The 25,619-nt window shown below is 37.3% G+C and overlaps 1 protein-coding gene across 1 annotated transcript in view; it reads left to right on the forward strand.

Annotated features, from left to right (window-relative positions):
* The window catches only part of PKP2 (plakophilin 2), an 80,316-nt gene that overhangs the window by 25,690 nt on the left and 29,007 nt on the right, over nt 1–25,619 (forward strand). Inside the window, 3 exon segments of the mRNA XM_010860570.1 lie at nt 94–229; nt 14,405–14,612; nt 23,531–23,708. Coding sequence (XP_010858872.1) covers nt 94–229; nt 14,405–14,612; nt 23,531–23,708 — 522 coding nt within the window.

Below are 25,619 nucleotides of genomic sequence, written 5' to 3' on the forward strand. Positions count from 1 at the left end.
CTGATATTAGGCAGGTTATCCCCTGGAGGATCAAGTTGACAGGCAGGAGGGAGCAGGTTTGGAATCTTGCTGAATCTGTGATTGTTTGTCTAGGAATGTAGACACGGAGATGACTCTGGAGCGAGCAGTGAGTATGCTTGAGGCAGACCACACGCCACCGTCCAAGATTCCTATTGCAGCTACTTTCATACAGCATGAGTGCTTCCAGAAATCTGAAGCACGGAAAAGGGTGAGTATATCATCTCAAGTCTAGTGCAAAACAAGCATACTTTCACATCTATGATGGTGACCCTGCAAACTGAAACCAAATTTAATTTAATATTTGAAATTATTGAATTATTTGTGGGCTTCCCGGGTGAATCAGCTGGTAAAGAATCCGCCTGCAATGTGGGAAACCTGGGTTTGAACCCTGGGTTGGGAAGAGCCCCTGGAGAAGGGAACGGCTACCCGCTCCAGTATTCTGGTCTGGAAAATTCCATGGACTGTATAGTCCATGGGGTCCCAAAGAGTCAGACATGACTGAGTGACTTTAACTTTCATTTTTTTCATGTCAATCATAGCTTATTTTTTAAAGTAATTAAATAATTAAAAATAATCTTTTATTGAGACCTTTTAATCTAAAAGGAAATATACACTGATTACCAAAAAAATTTTCTGCAATCCAGAAAATTAGAACAAAAATGACTACATGTACCTCTCCTTTCTTTGTCTGACCTCTCCCTTTAGAACCATCTCCAGAGATAATTGTTTATAGCAGTCTGTGTACTTTCAGATTTTTTTGAGAGAAGAGGGGAGAGAGAGAAAATGAGTGTACATTTTAGGCTATTGTTTTCTATATTTAAAAAATATATTAAATGTGAGTGGTGTGTTCTAAGTTTTTATTTTCCTTAAACAGTTTCTTTAACATTACAACAGTGACTCAATGAATAGCTTTATACATATATCTTTTGGCATTTCCACCAGTGTTGGTATAGGACAGATACTCCAAGATAGAATCAATAGGTCACTTTGTTTTAAATGGTACATTTGTAGGGGGGAAAAAATCATAGTTTAAAAAGGTACATAGTGAAAAGAAGTTTTTCTCCTACTCCAAACCCCAGTCTAGGCCTCCATCTCCCTCTTTTTCTCTCAACCTCCCAGTCTCTATCCTCCTCCTCCCCGCCTCTCTCTCTGTCTCTCACATCAATTTTAAGGTATCAGAGATAGTTTATGCATGTAGAAGCAGTTATTGGATGGGTGGATTAAATATCCTTTTTGTTTTAAAATAAAATCACAAATAACAGGTTACTTACAATACTCAGTACTTTGTTTTAATTTAACACTGTATCTTGAAAATCTTCAGTATATATTAGCCCTACCTTCATTCTTTAAAACTGCTACCTACATAGATTTTTTTTTAATTTATTTCTTTTTAATTGGAGGATAATCACTTTACAATATTGTGTTGGTTTCTGCTATACATCAACGTGAATCAGCCGTAAGTATACACATGTCCTCTCCCTGTTAAACATGCTTCCCACCCCATCCCACCCCTCTAGGTTGTCACAGAGCACTGGATTTGAGCTCCTTGTGTATTTTACATATGGTAGTGTATATGTTTCAGTGTTAACTCTCAATTCATCCCACCCTCACCCTCCTCTACTGTGTCCTCAAGTCTGTTTTTTATGTCTGTGTCTCCTTTGCTGCCCTGCAAATAGGTTCATCAGTCCCATCTTTCTAGATTCCATATATATGTTTGTGTGTGTGTTAATTAAAACTGCTACATAGATTTCTCTTGTATGAATGCACTAATTTTGTTTGTTCAGTTTTTTAACAGTTTTATTAAGGTTAAAAATGACAAAATTTTTGATACATGTTTTGATACAGTGAAACCATCATCACAATCAATACAGTGAGCAAATTCATTACCTCCAAAGTTTGCTTGTGCCCCTTGGTAATCAGTACATCCCACCCCTCCACAACCCACAGTTAATGATCTGCTTTCTGTTACTATAGATTAGTTGAATTTTCTAGAATTGTATATAAATGGTATCATAGAGTAAATATGCATTTTTTTGGTCTGAATTCTTTTATTCAGCTTAAATCTTTTAAGGTTGTATGTATCAAAAGGTGTGGGTGTGTGTGTGTGTGTGGCTGAGTAGTATTTTGTTTTGTGGTTACCATAATGTGTTTATCCACTTACCTGTCAATGGGCATTTGAGTTTTGGCTATTACAAATAAAGCTGCTATGAACATATGTTTACAAACAGATGTTTTAATTTCTCTGAGGTAAATACCTTGGAGTAGAATACCTGGATGATATTGTAGTTGTTTGACTAAGGATTTGCCAAACTGTTTTACAAAGTAACTATACCATTTTACATTCCCATTAGCAATGTATGAGAGTTCTGGTTCCCCTGTGTCCTAACACTGGATATGGTCAGTCTTAATTAGAGGCAATAGGTTTGTAGTAGTTTTTCACTGTGGTTTTAATTTGCATTTTCCTAATGACTGATGTTGAGCATCTTTTCATTTGCTTGTTATCTATATATTGATACCATCTTTGGTGAAATGTTTTCAGATCTTTTGCCTGTTTTTTTATTTGGGTCTTCTGTTTTCTTATTATTGAATTTTGATATTTCTTTATAGATTCTGGATATAAGTCTTTTTTCATATGTATGATTTGGAAATATTTTCACTCAGTTGTGTTTTGTTTTTTCATTCTTTCAACAGTTTTAAATTTTGATGGAGTATAATTTATCAGTTTTTTCCTCGTGGATCACACTTCTCATGGTGTATCCAAGAAATCTTTCTGTTCTCAAAGGTCACAAAAATAATCTCCTATTTCTTCCAGAAGTTTTTATAAGTATAAGACTTTATAGTTGAATAGTCCATTTGTGGTTAATCTTTGTATATATTGTAAGATGTTTACCAAAGTTCCTTTCATTAAAACATATATATCAACATATGCAGTTGTTTAGGCAGGATTTGTCAAAAAGATTATCCTTTTGATACGGAGTTATTTTTGCACTTCTGTTGAAAAGGAATTAATCGTATACATGAGTTTAATTCTGGACTATGCATTCTATCCCATTGACCCCTGTCTTTATACAAATACCATACTGTCTCAATTACTATAGTTTTATATTAAGTCTTGAAATTAGGTACTGCTAGTCCTCTGACTTTGTTCTTTTTCAAATTATTTTGGCTGTTATAGGTTTTTTTGCAGTTCCATTTGAATTTTAGAAATAAACTTGTCAATTTCCATATTTTAAAACCAACTGTTGGGATTTTGTTTTGAAGTTGCATTGAATCTATAGATCAATCTGTGGAGAACTGACATCTAAGCAAGTCTTCTGACCTCTGCACATGGTATATTTTACCACTTATGTTGGTCTTTAGTTTCTCTCAGCAGTGTTTTTTACTTTTTACTCTAGAGATCTTTCATGTCTTTTGTCAGATCTGTCCTTAAAGTCCATATTTCTAGATGCTTTTATAAATGGTCATGGTTTTTTAATTTTTGATAGTTTCATGATAGTAGATAGAAATTCAGTTCATTTTTATCTGTTGATTTTGTATGTGTGTTATTACTAAATTTACTTATTAGCTCTTGTAACATATTTGTAGATTCATCATATTCCTACATAGAAGATCATACCATCTACAAATAAAGACAGGTTTTTTTTTTTTCCTTTCCAATCTTTTATTTTGTGCTGGCTAGAACCTCCAGTACAGTGTTAAAAAGAAGAGTGGATATGTTGTCCTGTTCCTGATCATAAGGGAAAGCATTCAGTTGTGCTTTCATTCTTAAGTATGATTTTTACCTATAAGGTTTTTTAGTTGTTTTTTGTTTTTTTTTTTTTTTGAGGAATTTAATTTGGGGGATTTTTGTTGTTTTTCTTTTCTTTTTTTGGAAGAAAGGGAAAGGCTTATACTTTAATATTCTTAATAACAGTTTTTCCTGCTTTTTGTTTTGTCTTTTGTGTTTTTTTTTTAATTGAGATATAATTGGCATATAACATATTAGTTTTAGACATACAATATAATGATACAATATATGAATGTATTGTACAGTGATCACCACAATAAATCTGGTTACCATTCATCACCACACATAGTTATGAGATTTTTTTTTGTCATGAGAAGTTTTAAAATCTACTGTCTAGCAACTTTCAAATACGCAGTACCATATTATTAACTATAGTCATCAGGCTGTATATTACATCCCTGGAACTATTGATTTTACAGCTGTAAATTTGTACCTTTGACCCCCTTCACCCAGTGTACCCCACCTCAAACCCCCTCCCCAACCTCTGGCAACTGCCAACCTGTTCTCTGTATAGATCTATGATTTTGTTTTTGTTTTGTTTGTTTCTTAGATTCCAGATGTGAGTGAGATCATAGGGTGTTTGTCTGTCCTGACTTATTTCACTTCACATACTGCCTATAAGGTCCATCCATGTTGTTGCCGTGACCATAATTGCTTCCTTTTTATAGCTGAATAATATTCTGTGTATATATGGACTATATACATGTATACACACATAACACCACAACTCCTGTATCTACTCATTCATCAGTGGATACTTAGGTTGTTTCCATGTCTCTATTATAAACAATGTTGTAGTGAACATGGGGATTCATATATCTTTTTGAGTTAGTGTTTTTGTTTCCTTAGGATAAATACATATAATTAGAATTGCTGCATCATATGGTAGTTCTCAGTTCACTTCAATTCAGTCACTCAGTCGTGTCCAACTCTTTGAGACCCCATGATATGCAGCACACCAGGCCTCCCTATCCATCACCAACTCCTGGAGTTCACTCAAACTCACGTCCATCGAGTCAGTGATGCCTGCACTGATCACTGAGGAAGGCTTTCTTATATCTCCTTGCTATTCTTTGGAACTCTGCATTCAAATGGGTATATCTTTGCTTCTGTCCTTTGCTTTTTGCTTGTCTTCTTTTCACACCTTTTTGTAAGCCATTTCGCTTTTTTGCATTTCTTTTTCTTGGTGATGGTCTTGTTCCTTGTCTCCTGTACAATATCACAAACCTCGATGAAACTAACCATACTGTGTGGGGCCACCCAAGACGGACTGGTCATGATGGAGAGGTCTGGCAGAATGTGGTCCACTGGAGAAGGGAATGGCAAACCACTTCAGTATTCTTGCCTTGAGAACCCCATGAACAGTATGAAAAGGCAAAAAGATAGGACACTGAAAGATGAACTCCTCAGGTCAGGAGGTGCCCAATATGCTACTGGAGATCAGTGGAGAAATAACTCCAGAAAGAATGAAGGGATGGAGCCAAAGCAAAAACAACACCCAGTTGTGGATGTGACTGGTGATAGAAGCAAGGTCCGATGCTGGAAAGAGGAGTATTGCATAGGAACCTGGAATATTAGGTCTATGAATCAAAGCCAATTGGAAGTGGTCAAACAGGAGATGACAAGGATGAACGTTGATAATCTAGGAATCAGCAAACTAAGATGGACCGGAATGGGTGAATTTAACTTAGATGAGCATTATTATCTACTACTGTGGGCAGGAATCCCTTAGAAGAAATGGAGTAGCCATGATGGTCAACAAAAGAGTCTGAAATGCAGTACTTGGATGCAATCTCAAAAATGACAGAATGATCTTTGTTCGTTTCCAAGGCAAACCATTCAATATCACAGTAATCCAAGTCTATGCCCCTACCAGTAATACTGAAGAAGCTGAAATTGAACGGTTCTATGAAGACCTACAATACCTTTTAGAACTAACACCCAAAATAGATATCCTTTTCATTATAGCAGAGAAGGCGATGGCACCCCACTCCAGTACTCTTGCCTGGAAAATCCCATGGATGGAGGAGCCTGGAAGGCTGCAGTCCATGGGATTGCTGAGGGTCGGACATGACTGAGCAACTTCACTTTCATTATAGGGGACTGGAATGCAAAAGTAGGAAGTCAAGAAATACCTGGAGTAACAGGCAAATTTGGCCTTGGAGTACAATGAAGCAGGGCAAAGGCTAATAGAGTTTTGCCAAGAGAACGCACTGGTCATAGCAAATACCCTCTTCCAACAACACAAGAGAAGACTCCACACATGGACATCACCAGATGGTCAGCACCAAAATCACAATGACTATATTCTTTGCAGCCAAAGAAGGAGAAGCTCTATACAGTCAGCAAAAACAAGACCGGGAGCTGACTATGGCTCAGATCATGAACTCTTTATTGCCAAGTTCAGACTTAATTTGAATAAAGTAGGGAAAACCACTAGACCATTCTTGTGGTTTGGAGTTCATTAAACTTCTCAAAATTGTGGATTTCTACTTTTCATCAAATTTTGAAATTTTATTTAGGAAATCTTCTGTCCTGCCTTTGAGAACTGCCATTACATATATTACATATATATTAGGCTGCTTGAAGTTGTACCACAGTTCATGTGTACTCTGTTTTTCTTTTTTAGTTGTTTTTCCTGTATGTTTCTTTTTGGGTAAATTCAGTTTCTATGCTTTAAATTTACTGACCTTTTCTTCTGCATTGTTGAATATGCCATTATTTCATTCAGTGTACTTTTTATTTTGTAAATTATAGTTTTCATATCTAGAAGTCCAATTTTAGTCTTTTTTTATATCTTCTGTCTATACTTAACATGTTTCTCAACATATGCAAGACAGTTAAAATAGCTCTTTGACTAACCTTGTCTATCTGGCTGGCTGGTGAGAATAGGCACCGTTCACAGGCCTTTGTGAGCCTGAGAAGCAGTAACTTTATTTAGGCAGTTACTTGCCTGGCCTCAGGCAGTTTCCTCACAAAGATAAAACCGGTAAATACTCTGCTGAATACTAAATGGGGACCCTCTGCAGATCTCAGGAGTTCTCCTTCTGCGCAATCCTTTTCTTACTAGTACTCGTCCTTCCTTTTCTTCTTGTACTCGTCACTCTCCTTCTCAGCTCTGCTTGCTGAATTCCACCTAAGACTTCCCTTACAACGCCACAGCCTGGGGTCTCTCAAGACTGTGGTCTGAGGCAGCACTAGCGCTCTCCTTCCTTGTTCGCCGTCTCCTAGGGATCACTGTCCATCCCTGCCTCATGTCCAGCTATTGAAACAATTATATATTTTGTCTGGTTTTTAACACCATTTAAGTGCTAGGTAAATCCAGTCCTCATTACTGGTGAATCATTTTTAATTTTGACAAATAACTTGCTATAAATCTTCCCCTAAATTATACAAATGTACCCTCCCACCAACATGGTGTCAAAGTGCCTATTTACATGCACCATTGTCACAAGATATGATTCTTCTTCGTTCATTTTTGCTAATCTGATAAGCAGAAAGAAAGGTATTTCTTTATATTATAAATTTTCCTCTTTTTGAAATCAAGACAATCACTGATCAGGTTATCAGAATTACAGAGAAAATCCTTTAAAAAAATTATAAACACACAGAGTTTGTCATTGTTTTTCATATATAAACTATGCCCATTATGTTTCATTTGCCATTTTTAGATTTTTTGGAGTAAAATGAGAACCTAATGGCCCTAATTCATTGGAGTTCATATCCTTCTAGATTCTTATATTTTTACCTAGCCTTTTAGGTTAATTTCTTCCAGTTACAACCAATTACAGATCTTTTCAAAGCTCTTCACCTTTATCTAGTCTTTCTAAAGCATTCAAATTAGCTTTCAGAGAGACAGAGCTTTTTCAGAATAGGTAAATAAATTACATAGAATAGGTAAATAAATTACATAATTACAGTAACAAGTACAGTTGGCATAAATGCATTGGGTAACATACCTAATTTGCTCTTGGTAAACAGAATAAATAAGAGTCCAAAGGCCAACATATACTAACCTGCCAGTTTGACAGTACTCAAAATCTGGATTTCACAGAGGAGAAAGAGCATGTGATTAATCCTACAGATTGGGTAGTAAGTCAGAGCTTCCATTGTCTTTTTTTCTCCACTTGCATGTTATTAATTATTCATGAAGATGAGCACCTTTTATATTTTTTGACTTCGTGTTTATTCAGTCGATTGTCATTGTTTAACTTACGTTATTTTTCTAAGACGTTTGCCTGTTTCTTAATGAGTTGTAAGAGTTCTTTATTATGCACATTAGCCCATTGCTACCTATGTGACAATGTTGTTTCCTGACTTTTCTTATGATATCTTTCATTATGCATGATTTTAAATTCTTATGAAGTAAATTTGTCAGTCTTTTTCTTCATGATATCTATTATGTATTGTTTCAAAAGATCTATTCCATATATTTTTACTTTTAAAAGTTATATAAGTCTTGGGTATTTCTCACTGACCCTTTGTCTATGTTTATTCCATGGAAAAAAATAAGGATTGTTTTAAAAAAATAGTATATTTAGTAATAAACCCTCTTTATACACAAATCTTTTTTTATTCCCAGTTTTTAAAACTGAGCAATTTTATACATGCTTTCATTTTATAATGTGGGATTACATGAAATATTCTCTTGTTACCCAAGTTGGGCTAGATTTCCACTCTCTTAAACTACTAACTTGACTATAAATATCATTCTGCTTACATGTAAGATTAAACCTGTGCTTTCCTTCTTAGCTCTTATTCAGTGCGATAAAGCTAAAACAAAGACAGGTTTTGAGAATAATGAAACATGAAAACTATATGAAACCTAAACACATACATGCTTGATAGGAAATCTAACAATTGTGACAATATAACCCAAGGGCATTCACAAAACCCCATTAATATTAAGAATGATAATATAGTTTTTTTAATGTATTTACTAAAAACAACAACAATTTGGATATAAAGGTCAGTATTTTAAATTAAAAACTTTTAAGACCCCTGACAACTTTTCAGTTATTATTTTATATAAGTTTCAGCATTTAACACCATCAATTCCTCATTCCTTTTTGAAACTGTCTTCTTTTGGCCCAGAGTCTCCTGGCTCTTTTTCCATCTCTCTGGCTCCTTCAGGTTTCCTCTATTTAAAAAAAAAAAAAAAATTATCCTCAACCTGTACCTTAAATGTTTATGTTTATTAGATGCTTTCCTGGGGCTTTTCTTATTTGACACCATCTCCTGACCGACCTCATCCACTCCTCTGACTTCCACTAATGTGATCTCAGTGCTAACGACTCACAGCATCTCCAGTCTTTCCCCAGGTTCCAAACCCCATGTCTATTTCCTAGGCATCCTGCTGTACTCAATACCAGCTCATCTAAAAAAGAACACATCGTCTTTGCTTCATTTTCTCAACTTCCCAGTCCTCCTTCTAAACTTGTTCTTTCTGCTGAGTTGAGATGTTCAAGCATTGACTCTCAAGAGTAGCTAGGGGCTGAGTCTGAATCCCAGTACCCTAATTACCTATACTTTACCAGTCTCAACCTCAGCTTTCCTACCTTTAAACTGAAAATAATAGCCCTACTACTGAGTTGTTGTGAGAATGCAGTTAGATAATCATATAACACTTGCCCTGAAATAATAGCTCTCTCCTCTCTGAGTGGTAATTCACTCAGGTAGTTTGATACCAAAATATGGACAGACTTTGAACCTTCTTTTTTCCTTACCTCTCATACTCATGCAGTCTTCAGGTCCTGTTAATGCTGCTTACACATGTCTGGAATCTACCTACACTTTCTCTCCCTTTTCGGTGCCACCATGCTGATCCCTGTCACCATCATCTTTGTTAATACAGCTGACTCCTAATTAACCTCTCTGCCTCCATTCTTATCCACACCTAAGGCCAGCCTCTTCATAGCATCCAGGAGACCTTTCCAATATCTGTCCTGCTTGCCTATACTATAAAGAACAAATCCCATAATTTATTCTGTAAGACCCTTCTTAGGCTGGTTTTATTTCCATGCCTACTTCAAATCTCATCACTGAAGCAGTGACTGCCATAACTCTTTTGCAAAATCTTTTTATAAGTTTATTATAAGAAATTTGAGAAATTAAAAAAGAAAAAATGTTTTAGAAGGAAATTAAGAAAGAAAAAACCCACAGTCCATCTATTGTTATTATTTTGGTTTTACTCTCTAATTTTTTAATGCATGCATATACATAGCTGTCATCAAATTGAATATGTAGCTTTTTTATGAGAATTCTTTGTTTTGTTTTTTAAAAGCATGCATAAATACATGCTTGCTATTCAAAAAAAAAATACAAAGTAGAAATCCCCATTCATACATTATAATCCCACCATTTCTCCCAAACTCCCTAGTCACATTCCCTTCCTTGTATCTGTGAGCAGAAATGCATAGGTATTCAACTTTTTTTCAGCAACATTGCATGAATCATTTTCTTATAACATTAAAGATATTTTTTAAACAGAATTCCCTAGCGGTCCAGTAGTTTGGATGCCATGCTTCCACTTCAGGGACATGGGTTCGATTCCTGGCCGGGGAACTAAGATCTCACATGCCACTGCATGGCAAAATATATATTTTTTTATCGGTGGCATAGTCATCGTAATAGTAGTAACTACTATATGTTGAGAACTACTGTGGGCCTAGCACACAATTGCCAATCTTATATAATCCCATTTAACTGATGAGGGAACTATATGACCAATAAAATCCCTGTCAGTTCAGGCATTGCTCTGCCTCTTCTGTGGATACCTCAGTATATGAATATGTGACAGTTAACTATTAGCCAGTCTTCCCCCATCATTGGACTTTTATGGTTTCTTACTTCTTGGTATTATAAATAATGTAGTTACTATTATCATGTTAATCTGTATCTGCATTTCAAATTATTTCCTAATGAAGTTTACTAAAAGTGAGTATGTTTGAAGTTTTTAACACATATTGACAATTGCCTTCCTGAAAGGTTATGCCAGTTTACAAGGAGTGATTAATTGTAATGAGAGGGAAAGAAAGAGTGGCACTTTGCGGAGGGAGGTAATATTTGAGCTGGTTATGCAGGATAAGTGGGACTTCGCCAACAGAAAGGCAGAATGGCAGAGCATTTCAGACAGGAAAGGAATTGAGAGTGAAGGCACCAGGGCATGAGGAAGCCCTTATGCCAAGAGAATTTGTCTGTTCCCTCTACTTATTTGCTATCAGAAACCCTCATCTTTTAAGTCTTTAAGAGTTTTCAGGGAAGAGAATCAGAATAATCAAGGAGAAAGTTAAAATTCTAGTATGCAATTCTGCCCTTTCATATATTTAGAAACCATTTCAAATGAAGTTTTTTTTGAAGTTCTGAAATGTTCGTGTAATTCTGTTTTTCTTTCCTTTCCCCAAAGTATTTTTTCCCCCCTGAGGATACAGTGTAAAATAAACATATGCAACTTCTCTGGTCCTGCCTGTTTCCCTGAATTCAAAGGGGCAGGAACAGTGCATTTAACATTGGACCTAACGTATATAGAGCTTCCCAGGTGGCTCAGCAATAAAGAATTCACCTGCCAAGCAGGAGTCATGGGTTCAATTCCTGGGTTGGGAAGATACCCTGGAGAAGGAAATGGCAGTTAATACTGGAGTGGTATTAATTGCCTAGGAATTCTTGCCTAGGAAATCCCATGGACAGAGGAGTCTGATGGGCTGCAGTTCATGGGTTCACAAAGAGTCAAACACAACTTAGCAACTAAACAACAACAACAACAACAAATGTGTATAGGAGTCATTACCAGCTGTCCAAGTTACAGGCAATACACAGAATGTCATCAGCTTCTTGCACTTGATATGACTTATATTCATTTAATTGATAAAATTGGTAAAAATAGCTAAAATCTATTTTTAAATGTGAGGTAGGTGCCAAACACTAGGGAGGCACATTCTCCAGTGAGCAAAGCTGTAGCTGGATTTCAGCATTTATCCAAGTATGGTGTGTCTGAAGTTTCTTCTTTCTAGACTGGAGCAAGTGCTGAAAGCCAAGGGGATAAAGGTGACAGGGTAATGGAATGGGCCAGAGGGATGTGAGCAGAAGCCAGCCATTCATGCCACCCGGACAAGGCAGTGGAGGTTTCCACTAGCCACTTCTGACCCATGCTATCATCACAGGTAGAAATGAAATTGGGCCAGTAAGCCATTTCACATCATATTTTGAAGAAGGCAACTTGTAAGTTATAAATTAAGAAATGAAATATCTCCATAGTTAATCTACCATTTAAGGAGTTTATAGAATAGGAATTCAGCCATCATAAAAACTATTGACAGAATTAGGGAAACACAAGAGTTATCGGCTGTTTTCAAGTAAGTTTTGCCTTTCTGCTTTTGAAATAGATGATCAAATAGATGATCTGCTGGTCCAGATCTAATTGATAGCTATCATTAGCATTTTCTTACAAACACATTAGAATGATTTTAGACATAACCCAACAAAATTGCTGTAGCCAGTCTCCCAAGTTGACTATTCCCTCGGAAGGGAGTCAAAAGTGGAAGTGTTCTTTATTGCCTTAAAGGGACCCAAAGAGTACTAGCCTTTTAAGGTTCTTGCAACCTATTGCTTAGATAATGTATATGTTAATATATAAAATTTTTAATACTATGCCAATACCTCCTAATGATAGACATAGGAGGAAGAGTTGTTATTTTTTGTTTTATTATTGTGGTTATTATTTTTACTAGATTATCTCACAGCCTTGACTTTTATTCCTGACTTGCTAATCTCTCCCCAGTCGTGACAAAGGAAGATGTAAGACTGGAAGACAGTGTCTTAAATTCTGTTTATCTGCCTATCAGATACATAGAAAATGTGAAATGCGCCACCAAGCCAAGTGTGGAGGTCTCTCCTGTTTGGAAACGGTTGTGCAGTTAGGACATCATTCATAAAGTGATGAAATTTATCCTAAGGGGAAATGTATTCACAGCAACTTAATTCCTATAAATTTCTGCATTAAGACAGTAAAAATGACTGAGATCCTTACCAAAAGGTCTTACCAACTAAAAAGTTTTAATCAGATGCTACTGGAAGCCTCTGAGAAAGCAAGCCCTCAGTCTGTAACTTAACATTTCTCTTCAGCAATACTGCATCCACCTCCTGATTTCTTTCAATGTTTGTAGCCTAAAACACAAAGTCACCCTGTTCAGAATGTCATTATTTGGCCTCTTCTTAAACAGCCTTAGGTTTCAGAATCAAAGCCATCATTTTTTCTTTTTCCTAGTTCTTACCCTCAGGTTCCTTCTCCAATAGCATGCCCTTTCTTGCATATTTGTATAGAAGAAATATTTTTTAAATAGCATATTAAAAATTACAAAGTTATGTTATTTACTTAAAATGCTTGCATAACTTATTTAAATGTTTTTAAATAGCCAAAACAATTGATTATAAAAATAGCTTGCATTCTTCTAATTATAAAATAAATGTCATGGGAATGTAATGTACAGCATGATAACAATAGAAAGTTGCTAAGAAAATAGATCTTAAGAGTTCTTATCAAAAGAAAAACATTTGTAACTCTGTGTGGTGAAAGTGAAAGTTGCTTAGTCCTGTTTGTCTCTTTGCAACCCCATCGACTGTGTAGCCTGCCAGGCTTCTCTGTCCATGGAATTCTCCGGGCCAGAATACTGGAGTTCCCTTCTCCAGGAGATCTTCCCAACCCAGGTATTGAACCCAGATCTTCCGCATTGCAGGCAGATTCTTTAACAATTGAGCCATCAGGGAAGTCCAATTATGTGTGGTGGTAATAGACTTATTATATACAGATATTGAATCATTATGTTCTACACCTGAAACTAACATAAATGTTATGTCATTTATATCTCAAAAAAAAAAATTGCATTTAGGGTTGGTTTGCATTGCTACTACAATGGCCATGGTAAATGAAAAATGAATTTTTATTTCTACTACTGATGGAGGTGATTTCCATTGTATATATTGACTGTATAGCTCTGTCCTGGAAAACAAATTCATGTAATATGGTATTCTTCCATAAAACCTTCTCTACTTCTTGGATTCCTAGTTCTCTTCATCTTTATTGTGATTAAGGCTTTTCTTTCCCCTTAATTGGGCTTCCCAGGTGGCTCAGTGGTAAAGAATCTGCATACAATACAGGAGGCTCAGGTTCAGTCCCAGGGTCAGGAAGATCCCCTGGAGAAGGAAATGGCAACCCACTCTAGAATTCTTGCCTAGAAAATCCCTTGGACAGAGGACCCTGGTGGGCTATAGTCCCACGGGGTCCCAAAAGAGTTAGACATGACTGCCTAAACAGCAACAACATCCACTTAACTATCATTTATTCACCCTTTATTACTTAACTTTGCCCTTCAGTTTTCTTATGGGTTTCAGTCTTCACAGATTTATCCTGAGCCCTTGATGAGAGTTACTGCCTTAGAGCTGGGGTGTGTTGTACACTGGAGTGTCAGGTTGCACCACACATTAATTGGTGGTAGTTATCAGCAAATTCAATGAACTTCATCTGTTCATTCATATTACATTGAATATCTTTACTATCAAATAAAAATTAAAAAGTATCTGAAATATGCATCTACTTCCCAGGTTTATCAGCTTCATGGCATCCCCAAGCTTCTACAGCTCCTAAAAGTTCAGAATGAAGATATCCAGCGAGCCGTGTGTGGGGCCTTGAGAAACTTGGTGTTTGAAGATAATGACAATAAATTGGAGGTAGCTGAACTCAGTGGAGTGCCTCGGCTGCTTCAGGTGTTAAAGCAAACCAGAGACTTGGAGACTAAGAAGCAAATAACAGGTAATGCTTACTATTAACAGGGGTAGCATAGTGCACCCCAACCAGATGTGTTAATGTTATTTGTTTTTCTGAAGTTTCCTGAAGCAAATGACGGATGGGCTCATTGTTATCTGTGAGATGGCTTTTAAGGAACATTATTACTGCTGGCTTAGACCCCAGATTCAAGTCAAGTCTGAATTCCTTTTTTTCTAAAGGGGAAATTTTTCTGGAGCTTTTGGTTAATATTTTTAATTAAAAATTCTATGCACCTTTTATCACCTGGACCCCTGTCAATACCAGCTTCGTAACTTCCCTGTCCCTTGACCTCCTAAAAAGAAAACATGACTAGATATGTTTTTCAGTTCTCCATTTCGTATTTCTATTTAAATACTGATTTGGAAAAATAAATATCTCTTTTCTCTGTGTGGGTTGGAAAACTAATCAGAAATAAAGTAATGCTTTTAATAATTCTTGAAGCATGGAAAAACGTGGCTTAATTTTGTTTAAAGGAATAGTGCATATGATAGAAAATAACTCATTGAAAATGATTCATCAGCTCTCTGCTGAAGCTCCCTGAACTCATTACAAAGAATGTAAGAAACCATTACTGAGTATAATCATCAGTAGTATTATCTTGGGGAAACTTTTAAGTATCTTCAGTGTCCTAGGTAGTAGAAATTTTTAATTTATTCTCACAAAAACCTTAGTTTTGAGCTATTTTGAGGTACTGGGTACTAAATCTCAGTTTTACAGATGAAGAAGTTAAGTCCAAAGAAGTTAACCCTTTTTAATATATGAAAGTTTTTCTTAGTGATATAGTTGACAGTGTTCATACTTATCTAAAAGAGGTGCTCCATAAGTATTGTTTAGATTGAACTGAATATCTGTTGCACTTCGGCTATCTTTTATTATACAACAGTTGTCTTTTTTCCTATAAAAATGTTGTCATTATATCTTCTCTAACCATTTGTATCTCAAAATATCACATTTTTCTATCTTGATATAGTTTAATTTTATAAAACTACATGAAGTTTTGTAATTGTATAAAACTGTATGAAGAGTTGCAGCATATTACCCTTCTGCCAGCATGCTGTCATGTCTTATGAGAGATTTCCTTTCATATCCGTAACTTATATTAAAGTACCTCAGAAATTAAGAGTAATCTCACTTATTCATTCATTCATTCAGCCAACATTTAGAGAGCAGCCTTCAAGTGTCAAGCAAGGCACATCACAGACTAGAGAGGTTGTGAATTTTATTTTCCATCTACTAAAGCATGAACAATTATACAGTGGTTGGCCTTAAAAGAAAAACAAAAAACAAACCTCACGTTTAGAACCTAACATTTTCTTCATTAAACTACAGTAGTGAACACAAAAGAGAATCAGATACATACACAGTCAGGACTTCATGAAGGAGATATGTTTCATTGTGGACCTTAAAAGAGGTATAGACTTTGGACTAGTGTTTTGAAAGAGAATGAAAGTTATTCCCAGCATAGTGAAAATCACTAGTAGAGCAAAGAAGCTGCTGTTCATCTAGAGGAATCTTCAGTAATAAAATGTTCAAGGTTAGGGTGCATGATAGCCAGAAAACTTAGGAGGAAGTGTTTGTAAAGGAAATAATCTGTTATTTGTGAACATCCTCTTCTTTTGTGTAGGAAGAAGGAAACTAAGAACAGAGAATATTCTGTGGTATTGATGCCATAGAAATCATTCAGGCTTCTTTAGATAATCTACAGAGCTGATAAATGGAATTTGTACAATTCCCAGAGTTTCTAGTATAAGCCAAACATCCCTACCAGCAAGTGCTTGTTAACATATTCATTTAACTAAGTTGATACTTGAATGTTTGATACAAATCCTTCTAAATAACTGGCTTCCCTGGTGGCTCAGTTGGTAAAAAATCTGCCTGCAATGCAGGAGACCTGGGTTTGGACCCTGAGTCAGGAAAATCCCCTGGAGAAGGGAATGGCAACCCACTCCAGTGTTCTTGCCTGGAGAATTCCATGGACAGAGAAGCCTGGTAAGATACTCTCCATGGGGTCCCAAAGAGTCGGACACAGCTGAGTGAGTCACACTACTAAATAACTTCCTTTAGCTCTATTAATAGAAGTGCTAAATAAGTGCTTTGTGGGCCTCAAAAATAAATTGTTAATTTAGACACATTTATATCTTTGTTTAGAAACATAAAGTGAGTAGCCATATATATGAATCTTTTCTTGTCTGTTTTGTAAACATCTTTTATTGAGCCTCTATTATGCACTCAGTCATGTCTGACTTTTTGCGATCCCATGGACTGTAGCTTAGCAGATTCCTCTGTCCATAGAATTCTCCAGGCAAGAATACTGGAGTGGGTAGCCATTCCATTTGTTGAGGGAATCATTCCCAAACCAGGGATCAAACCCGAGTCTCCAGCATTATAGGCAGATTCCTTAACATCTATGCCTAGTCATAACCTTGAACTTTCTATTTTTTACCTCTGTTTTTCCTGACAGCTCCATAAGGCATGGTATTATTGACTATTTACATATGACCAGTAAGACTCAGGGGGTTACATAAGTTGCCCAACGTTGCACAGCTAGCAAAACAACAAAGCCTAAATGTGAGTCCAGTATTATCTGAGTGTTTTGCTGTATCAAAGTGTCCAAAGTTGCTCCCTTTGGCAGCAATTGACTATCTCCTGGAGTTTGCTCAAAATCATCTCCATTGAATTGGTGATGCCATCCAACCATGTCATCCTCTGTTGCCCCCTTCTCCTCTTGCCTTCAATCTTTCTCAGCATCAGAATCTTTTCCAATGAGTCAGCTCTTCGAATCAGGTATTGGAGCTTCAGTTTCAACATCAGTCCTTCCAGTGAATATTCAGGGTTGATTTCCTTTAGGATTGACCAGTTTGATCTCATTGCTGTCCAAGGGACTGTCAAGAGTCTTCTCCAGTCCTACAGGTAGAAAGCATCAGTTCTTCAGCATGCAAACTTCTTTATGGTCCAACTCTCACATCCCTACGTGACTACTGCAAGAACCATAGCTTTGACTATATGGACCTTTGTCAGCAAAGTGATGTCTCTGCTTTTCAATATGCTGTCTAGGTTTGTCACAGCTTTTCTTCCAAGGAGGGAGTGTCTTTTAATTTCATGGCTGCAGTCACAATCCACAGTGATTTTGGAGCCCATGAAAATAAGTCTGTCACTGTTTCCTTTATTTCCCCCATCTATTTGCCATGAACTGATGGGACCGTGATCTTAGTTATTTAAATGTTGAGTTTTAAACCAGCTTTTTCACTCTCTTTCATCTTCATCAAGAGGCCCTTTAGTTCCTCTTCACTTTCAACCATTAGGGTGGTGCCATCTGCATATCTGAGGTTATTGATATTTTTCCCAGCAGTCTTGATTCCAGCTTGTTATTCATCCAGCCTGGCATTTTGCATAATGTACTCCACATAGAATTTAAATAAGCAGGGTGACCATATACAACCTTGATGTACTCCTTTCCCAATTTGGAACTAGTCCGTTATTCTATGTTCAGTTCTAACTGTTGCTTCTTGACCTATATACAGGTTTCTCAGGAGACAGGTAAGGTGTTCTGGTATTCCCATCTCTTGAAGAATTTTCCACAGTTTGTTGTGATCCACACAGTCAGAGGCTTTGGCATAGTCAGTAAAGCAGAAGTAGATGTTTTTCTGGAATTCTTGCTTTTTCTGTGATCCAGTGCTGCTGCTGCTGCTGCTAAGTCACTTCAGTCGTGTCCGACTCTGTGTGACCCCACAGATGGCAGCCCACTAGGCTCCTCTGTCCCTGGGATTCTCCAGGCAAGAGTACTGGAGTGGGTTGCCATTTCCTTTTCCAATGCATTAAAGTGAAAAGTGAAAATGAAATTGCTCAGTCGTGCCCGACTCTTAGCGACCCCATGGACTGCAGCCTACCAGGCTCCTCCGTCCATGGGATTTTCCAGGCAAGAGTACTAGAGTGGGGTGCCGTTCCCTTCTCTGGTGATCCAATGGATGTTGGCAATTTGATCTCTGGTTCCTCTGTCTTTTCTAAATCTAGCTTGAACATCTGGAAATTCTCAGTTCACATCCTGTTAAAAGTCTGGCTAAAGGATTTTGAGCATTACCTTACTAGCATATGAAATAAGTGCAGTTGTACAGTAGTTTGAACATTCTTTGGCATTGCCCTTCTTTGGGTTTGGAATGAAAACTGTCCTTTTCTAGTCCTGAGGCCACTGCTGAGTTTTCCAAGTGTGCTGGCATATTGAGGGCAGCACTTTAACAGCATCATCTTTTAGGATTAGAAATAGCTCAGCTGATACTCCATCACCTCCAGTAGCTTTTTTGGTAGTTATCCTTCCTAAGGCCTACTTGACTTCACACTCCAGGATGTTTGGCTCTAGGTGAGATGACCGCACCATCTTGGTTATCCAGGTCATTAACACCTTTTTTGTACCGTTCTGTGTATTCTTGCCACCTCTTCTTAATATCTTCTGCTTCAGTTAGGTCCTCAATATTTCTGTTCTTTATTTTGCCTGTCTTTGCATGAAATGTCCCCTTGGTGTCTCTGATTTTCTTGAAGAGATCTCTAGTCTTTCCCATTCTATTGTTTTCCTCTATTTCTTTGCATTGTCCACTTAAGAAGGCTTTCTTATCTCTCCTTGCTATTCTTTGGAGCTCTGCATTCAGTGGGGTATATCTTTCCCTTCCTCTCTTGCCTTTCACTTCTCTTCTTTTCTCAGCTTTTTGTAAATCCTCCTCAGACAACCATTTTGCCTTCTTGAATTTCTTTCTCTTGAGATTTATTTTTAAATAAATGACGTTTGTTATAATATGATATTCCTAATAAGTTTTACAAAAGTTAGGTTAAAGAAGGAATGATCCATGTAAGGGAAATTACAGAAACACATTCCTCCTGTTCTGTGATCATTTTGAAATATAAATTTGAAAAGAATCACTTCTCCTGCTGCTCCTTGAAGATTTAATCATAAAATTTACAAGTTTTGCTATTAACATTATACAGATTTGGTTAGCTATATTTCTAGTCCTAAGGGCAATATTAATAAAACTGGGGTTTAATATCTATTAGATCCCTTTATTCAGTAACTGTATTTTGTAAATATCAGTTGGCAACAAGTTTCTCAATAATGCAGTTATCATTCTCTCACTTAAAATTGCTAATTATTCAAATTATACCCCTTACCAGAATTCTGTTCCTTTATTTTTGGCTAGAAAGAGAGCTTAGTGACAGAAAATTACAGACAGTACACCTACAATAAAGAACTGTAATAATAGAAATGAAGGCACTGTGAATAAACTGACCCAAAGTTAAAGCAAATGAAAATCTAAACCCCAAATATAATGCAGTATCAGGGAATACAGAATGTAATCATTGAAAGAGACATCTATTCAGGGTTATCTAAACCATTAATTTCCCAATGCCAAAAATGTGAATCATTTTTAAAATGGAAATTCCTGGAATCCATCCTGAGAGTCAGGCTTAGTAATTTTTATTAGGAGTATGCCTAAAAAAAACTGCAAGTGTGGCCCAAGAGTACGTGATTCTAATTTGCCACTGCTGCTGCTGCTGCTAGTCTCTTCTAATACTCTAGTTTTGAGATAAAGCACCTTGTTGATATTTTCATAAAAGATGAGCTCATTTTTGTTGGCTCCAGTGATAATGCTGGATCTTACAAGCAGATCTTTCTGTCTTCTTCAAAGTTCTTTTAGAAGTTTATGCTTTCACTGAGCCAAAATCTCCTTTCTCAGAATTTCCACTCATTGCTCTGGTTTTGCCTCCTGTAACCACAGAAAATGATATGTAGTTGTTAAATAATGCATTTTTTTTTAGTTACTAGAGAGCCTGCGTTCTTATGTGGATTAGATGCTTTTCGCTTTGGGTTGGGCTTCCCTTGTGGCTCAGCTGGTAAAGAATCTGCCTGCAATGCAGGAGACCTGGGTTTGATACCTGGGTTGGGAAGATCCCCTGGAGAACAGACCGGCTACCCACTCCAGTATTCTGGCCTGAAGAATTCCATGGACTGTATAGTCCATGGGGTCGCAAAGAATCAGACACAACTGAGCTTTGGGTTAATTTTCCTACTAATAATTTAATTTTTAAAAATTTATAGGAACTTTGTATATTAATGGTATTTAACCTTTGTCCTGTATTGTCATATACCTTTTCCCAATTGGTAATTGGTCATTTACTGATTTTGTATGTATGTGTGTGTTATGGTGTGTGTAAGGATGTACAATCCTGAATCTCTAGTGAACATTTAAGCTCTTTCCTAGCTTTGTATCATACAGAAATTTGGCAAGCATGACATTTCTGTATAATATCTTACATTAAACATTCAAAAATTATACTGAAATTCCCCAAACGATATACTTCTCTAGTAATAATATATAGCATGCCAAACTACAAAGGACATTGAATGTTGGAAGAAAATTCCATTCCCTTTGTTCAAATTAATCCTCTCTGGTTTTTATTGTAAAGTGTACTTTTCCTTTGAGTGCTCTGTGTGGTCCTTTTTAAAAAGAGGAAATGCCATTATGCTTCACATTTTTAAGCTTCTGGCAGGCAGAGACTGTTAATTTGTTTGCTTATTTAGAACAGGAAGCTTTTATTTTCTTTTCTCTCTTTTCTCTTCAGCTTTCTTTTGCAGCTTAGTAACCAAAACTCAACCTCAGACCTGCCCTTCAGTTGTTTTCAGCCACCTTAGTTTTCTGGAATTTTATTCTGTCTCTCCCTTTCCAGGGCCTCTTAATATGAGGTGTGACCAATGAAGTCATTGTGTTGCAAAGCCTGTGGCTGAGTGACACTGCTAACCCCAAATGCCAGTTTGATCAGGAAAAGACCTCATCAGCCAGAATTCTAGTCCTCATGAAACACTAGACCCCGTATTGCTTTGTCTAATGGAAGCTAGGTGTAAGCTGTGGTGGATATTTGGTGATTTAAATAAAAAATTAGTTACTTGTACACAGCTAAAGTAAACTGTTTGGAGAAGGCAATGGCATCCCACTCCAGTACTCTTGCCTGGCAAATCCCATGGACGGAGGAGCCTGGTAGGCTGCAGTCCATGGGGTTGCTGAGGGTTGGACACGACTGAGCGACTTCACTTTCACTTTTCACTTTCATGCACTGGAGAAGGAAATGGCAACCCACTCCAGTGTTCTTGCCTGGAGAATCCCAGGGACCGGAGAGCCTGGTGGGCTGCTGTCTATGGGGTCGCACAGAGTCAGACACGACTGAAGCGACTTAGCAGCAGCAAAGTAAACTGTTTAAGCCCCAAAAGACTACATCAGGCCTAGAATGCTCTAATTGAATGGCCAGATACAAGTATGGTTGATTAACTACTAAGCTTTAATCACAAGCTAGTATTTCTGTAATTGATATCAGGGGAGGTAATATCACCACATAATTTAGCTGAGACCACCATGTTTGCTTTATTCATAAAGTGGCTGCCCTGTATATCTGTGCTTCCTCTGTTCTTCATGCAGACAAAGCAATAAATTTAAGAAGTCAAAATTACTGACTGGGCAGTGGGGCATGAATAGGAAGAAAATTCTCTTTCTGTCCCTTCTCTCTTTCTGCTTTCTTGGATGATAGTGAGTTATAGTAATTTACTGAAGAATGAAAGATGGCACAGGAACTTGACACCTGCTGGGAGTCACTGGAATAGCAAGCAGTAGGTATATAGTCCTTCCACTGAATCAGAGGTATTTGAGCACCAAATTTGTGAGAAAAACAAATCCTAAATGTAAATGCATGCAACTTTGTATTCTCTCTCAATACCCAGCTTCAGTCCCTGTGGATGTCCCTGGAAGTACAGTATTCTGTTATCTTAATTTCTTCCTGAGTTGGCTGATACGGCCTTTCTTTTTAATTGGAGGTTGAGGGGATTCAAGAGGACAGGAAAGTTAAGTGAGTAAATGTGGTACCAGTCTTAGACCAATGCTTAGCCCCTGCAAGTTGGCAAGTAGAATAAATACTCTTATCTCTCCTTCTCTGCTAAACTCTAATATAAGATGAGGTAGCACTAGCATCAGAGAAGGAAATGGCAACCCACTCCCGTATTCTTGCCTAGAGAATCCCGTGGACAAGAGAGCCTGTGGGCTGCTGTCCACGGGGTCACACAAGTCGGACACAACCGAAGGGACTTAGCATGCATGCATGCATTGGAAAAGGAAATGGCAACCCACTCCAGTATTCTTGCCTAGTGAATCCCAGGGACAAAGGAACCTGGTGGGCTGCCGTCTATGGGGTCACACAGAGTCGGACACAACTGAAGCGACTTAGCAGCAGCAGCAGAGCTAGCATAAGTTCTGGGAGGATATAAAGTTTACCATTGGGTAGGAGTTAATAAATATTCATTGGTGATATTGATCGGCCTACTCTTGACAGGCATAGGCAAAGGCTTTCTACAGGCTTTTCCTGCTGTTATCGGAAAGTGAATGTCAGGTGGGAGTTGTGGGTAGTAGGGAAGCAGGAGGCAGGCAGAGATATTCTTAGATATGTATCTAAGGGAGAAAAATATGAGTCTTAAAATGTTGAACTCTTAATTATAGTAGGATCGTTTCAAGCTTTCCTGTTGATGAGCCCAAAATTTATTATCCTAATGAGGTCAGCTTTGTGGTAGGATCTTTTAAGAGAATAGTACTAACAATTTTTGGCATTCATTTATGTTCTTGATTAATTTAAATATGTATAGTTTCACATTGTAATTTCTCTTTGTTTTATATATATTTTAATTTTTCTTATGGGATAGCTTCCATTGGCATCTAATGATGTCTAAACCAGTTCTTTCCCTTGTGAAAAGGACCATCTCCCCCACCTTGTTTTTTTTTGTAACCAGCCATGAATCTAAGGGTGATGGTCTTAATTGACCTTTTCAGCAGTCATTTTGACCTAGCCCTGCACTGTTTTGATGGTACTCTTTACTTTTCTAGGTTTGCTGTGGAATTTATCCTCTAATGACAAACTTAAGAATCTCATGATAACAGAAGCCTTGCTTATCCTCACTGAGAATATCATCATCCCCTTTTCGGGATGGCCAGAAGGAGACTACCCGAAAGCAAATGGTTTGCTTGATTTTGATATATTCTACAATGTCACAGGATGCCTAAGGTAACACCAGTCTACATCTCCCTCAACATTTTCTCTGTTGACTCTAAATACTGCATCCAGATCTGTCTTAAACTCTACCCAATTACCTGGAAATACAGTTAAAAATTATAAAGATCACTCTTAAGTACTAGAAGCACAATATAGAAAAGAGTACTGTTTTTCCTGATATGTTTGATTCCCGAAGCTACCCACAGTAGCTCAGGAAAGAGAGCATATCATTTCCGATAGGTAAACTGGAAATCCAATCCGAACACCTACAAGTCCGTGCAGACTGGAATTCCCTATCTCACAGGATTTAAGTCAGGCTGCATGCTATTTTTCAGTTGACAAAAATATAATTTAATGATATGGTTAAAAAAAAATAGTTTTGAACCTGGTGTTTTTAAATAGGCAACAAAACCTAAAGGGATAGATTATCTTGCCACAAGAATAGCTACAAAAGAAGTTAGTTTGATCAGCATTTGTAATATTGGGATGAAAAAGGTGCTTGAAATGTTTTCTGCCCTGGACTGTCAGGTGCCAACTAAACCAGGAGGAAATAGAAATGCATGAAAGAAGAGGAAATGTTAGTCTTAATTCCTCTAGAAGTGTGTGTCTCAGGCTTTCTTACATATATTTGAAAATAATCATTGTTCTTTATGTCTAAAGAGTAAAAGAAACCAAACAGATATGTAATCAAAATTAGGCAGCCCAGAAGAAGCTGGGATATATTTTGCCTTTTGGTCTTTTCTCTAGTTTCACAGTTCACATTTTGAGGGAATCTGTTTGGATGATAACAGAGGGAATTTATTATGGTAAGATATTTATCTTATCTCCATAATTAATCACACTGTGTGTGCATGCACACGTGCTCAGTCGTTTCCAATTCTTTGTGGCCCTGTGGACCGTAGCCTTCCAGGCTCCTCTGTCCATGGGATTTCCCAGGCAAGAGCTGTGGAGTGGGTTGCCATTTCCTCCTCCAGGGGATCCTCCCATCCCAGGAATCGAACCCACATCTCGTGTGTCTCCTGCAGTAGCAGGCAGATTCTTAACCACTAGCTCCACCTAGAAAGCCCATAATTACAGAGTAATACATATCAAATACCAGGTTTTCATGAAGAATTATGTTAGCCACTGAGAGTTTTTCAAAGATGAATGAGAAAATTCTTAAGAAACCTTTAATCTAGCAGGGGATGCAGATGAGCAAATAAACTAGAATGCAATGAAATATGTTACAGCAAAATTTTCTATAGCTCTCATTGCCTTACCACATGCAGCAGAGTTCTTAGTGTGGCAGATTAGGTTAGGACTGTTTCACTTCATTGTGTACATGGAAGGCACACAATTCAAACTTCTTTTTTTAAATCTTTTTGCTTATTTATTTTAATTAGAATATAATTGTTTTACAATATTCTGTTAGTTTCTGCAGTATCACAATGTGAATCACCTTCACACCCCTCTAGGTCATCACAGCACCGAGCTGAGCTCCCTGTGCTATATATAGCAGCTTCCCACTAGCTGTCTGTTTCACAGATAGTGTAAATATGGCAGTGTATATGTGTCAATGCTACTCTCTCAATTCGTACCACCCTCTCCTTCCCCTACTGTGTCCACAAATCCATTCTCTACATCTATGTCTCTATTCCTGCCCTGTAAATATGTTCATCAGTACCATTTTTCTAGATTCCATATGTATACATTAATATGTGGTATTTGTTTTTCTCTTTCTGACTTACTTCACTTTGTATGACAGACTCTAGGTTCATCCACATCCCTGCAAATGATCCAGTTTCATTCCTTTTTGTGGCTGAGTAATATTCCACTGTATATATGTACCACATCTTTTTATCCACTCATCTGTCAGTGGGCATTTAGATTGCTTCCATGTCCTGGCTATTGTAAATAGTCCTGCAGTGAACACTGGGGTACGCG

Source organism: Bison bison, unplaced genomic scaffold, assembly GCF_000754665.1.
Source record: "Bison bison bison isolate TAMUID 2011002044 unplaced genomic scaffold, Bison_UMD1.0 scf7180017864468, whole genome shotgun sequence".
NCBI lineage: Eukaryota > Metazoa > Chordata > Mammalia > Artiodactyla > Bovidae > Bison > Bison bison.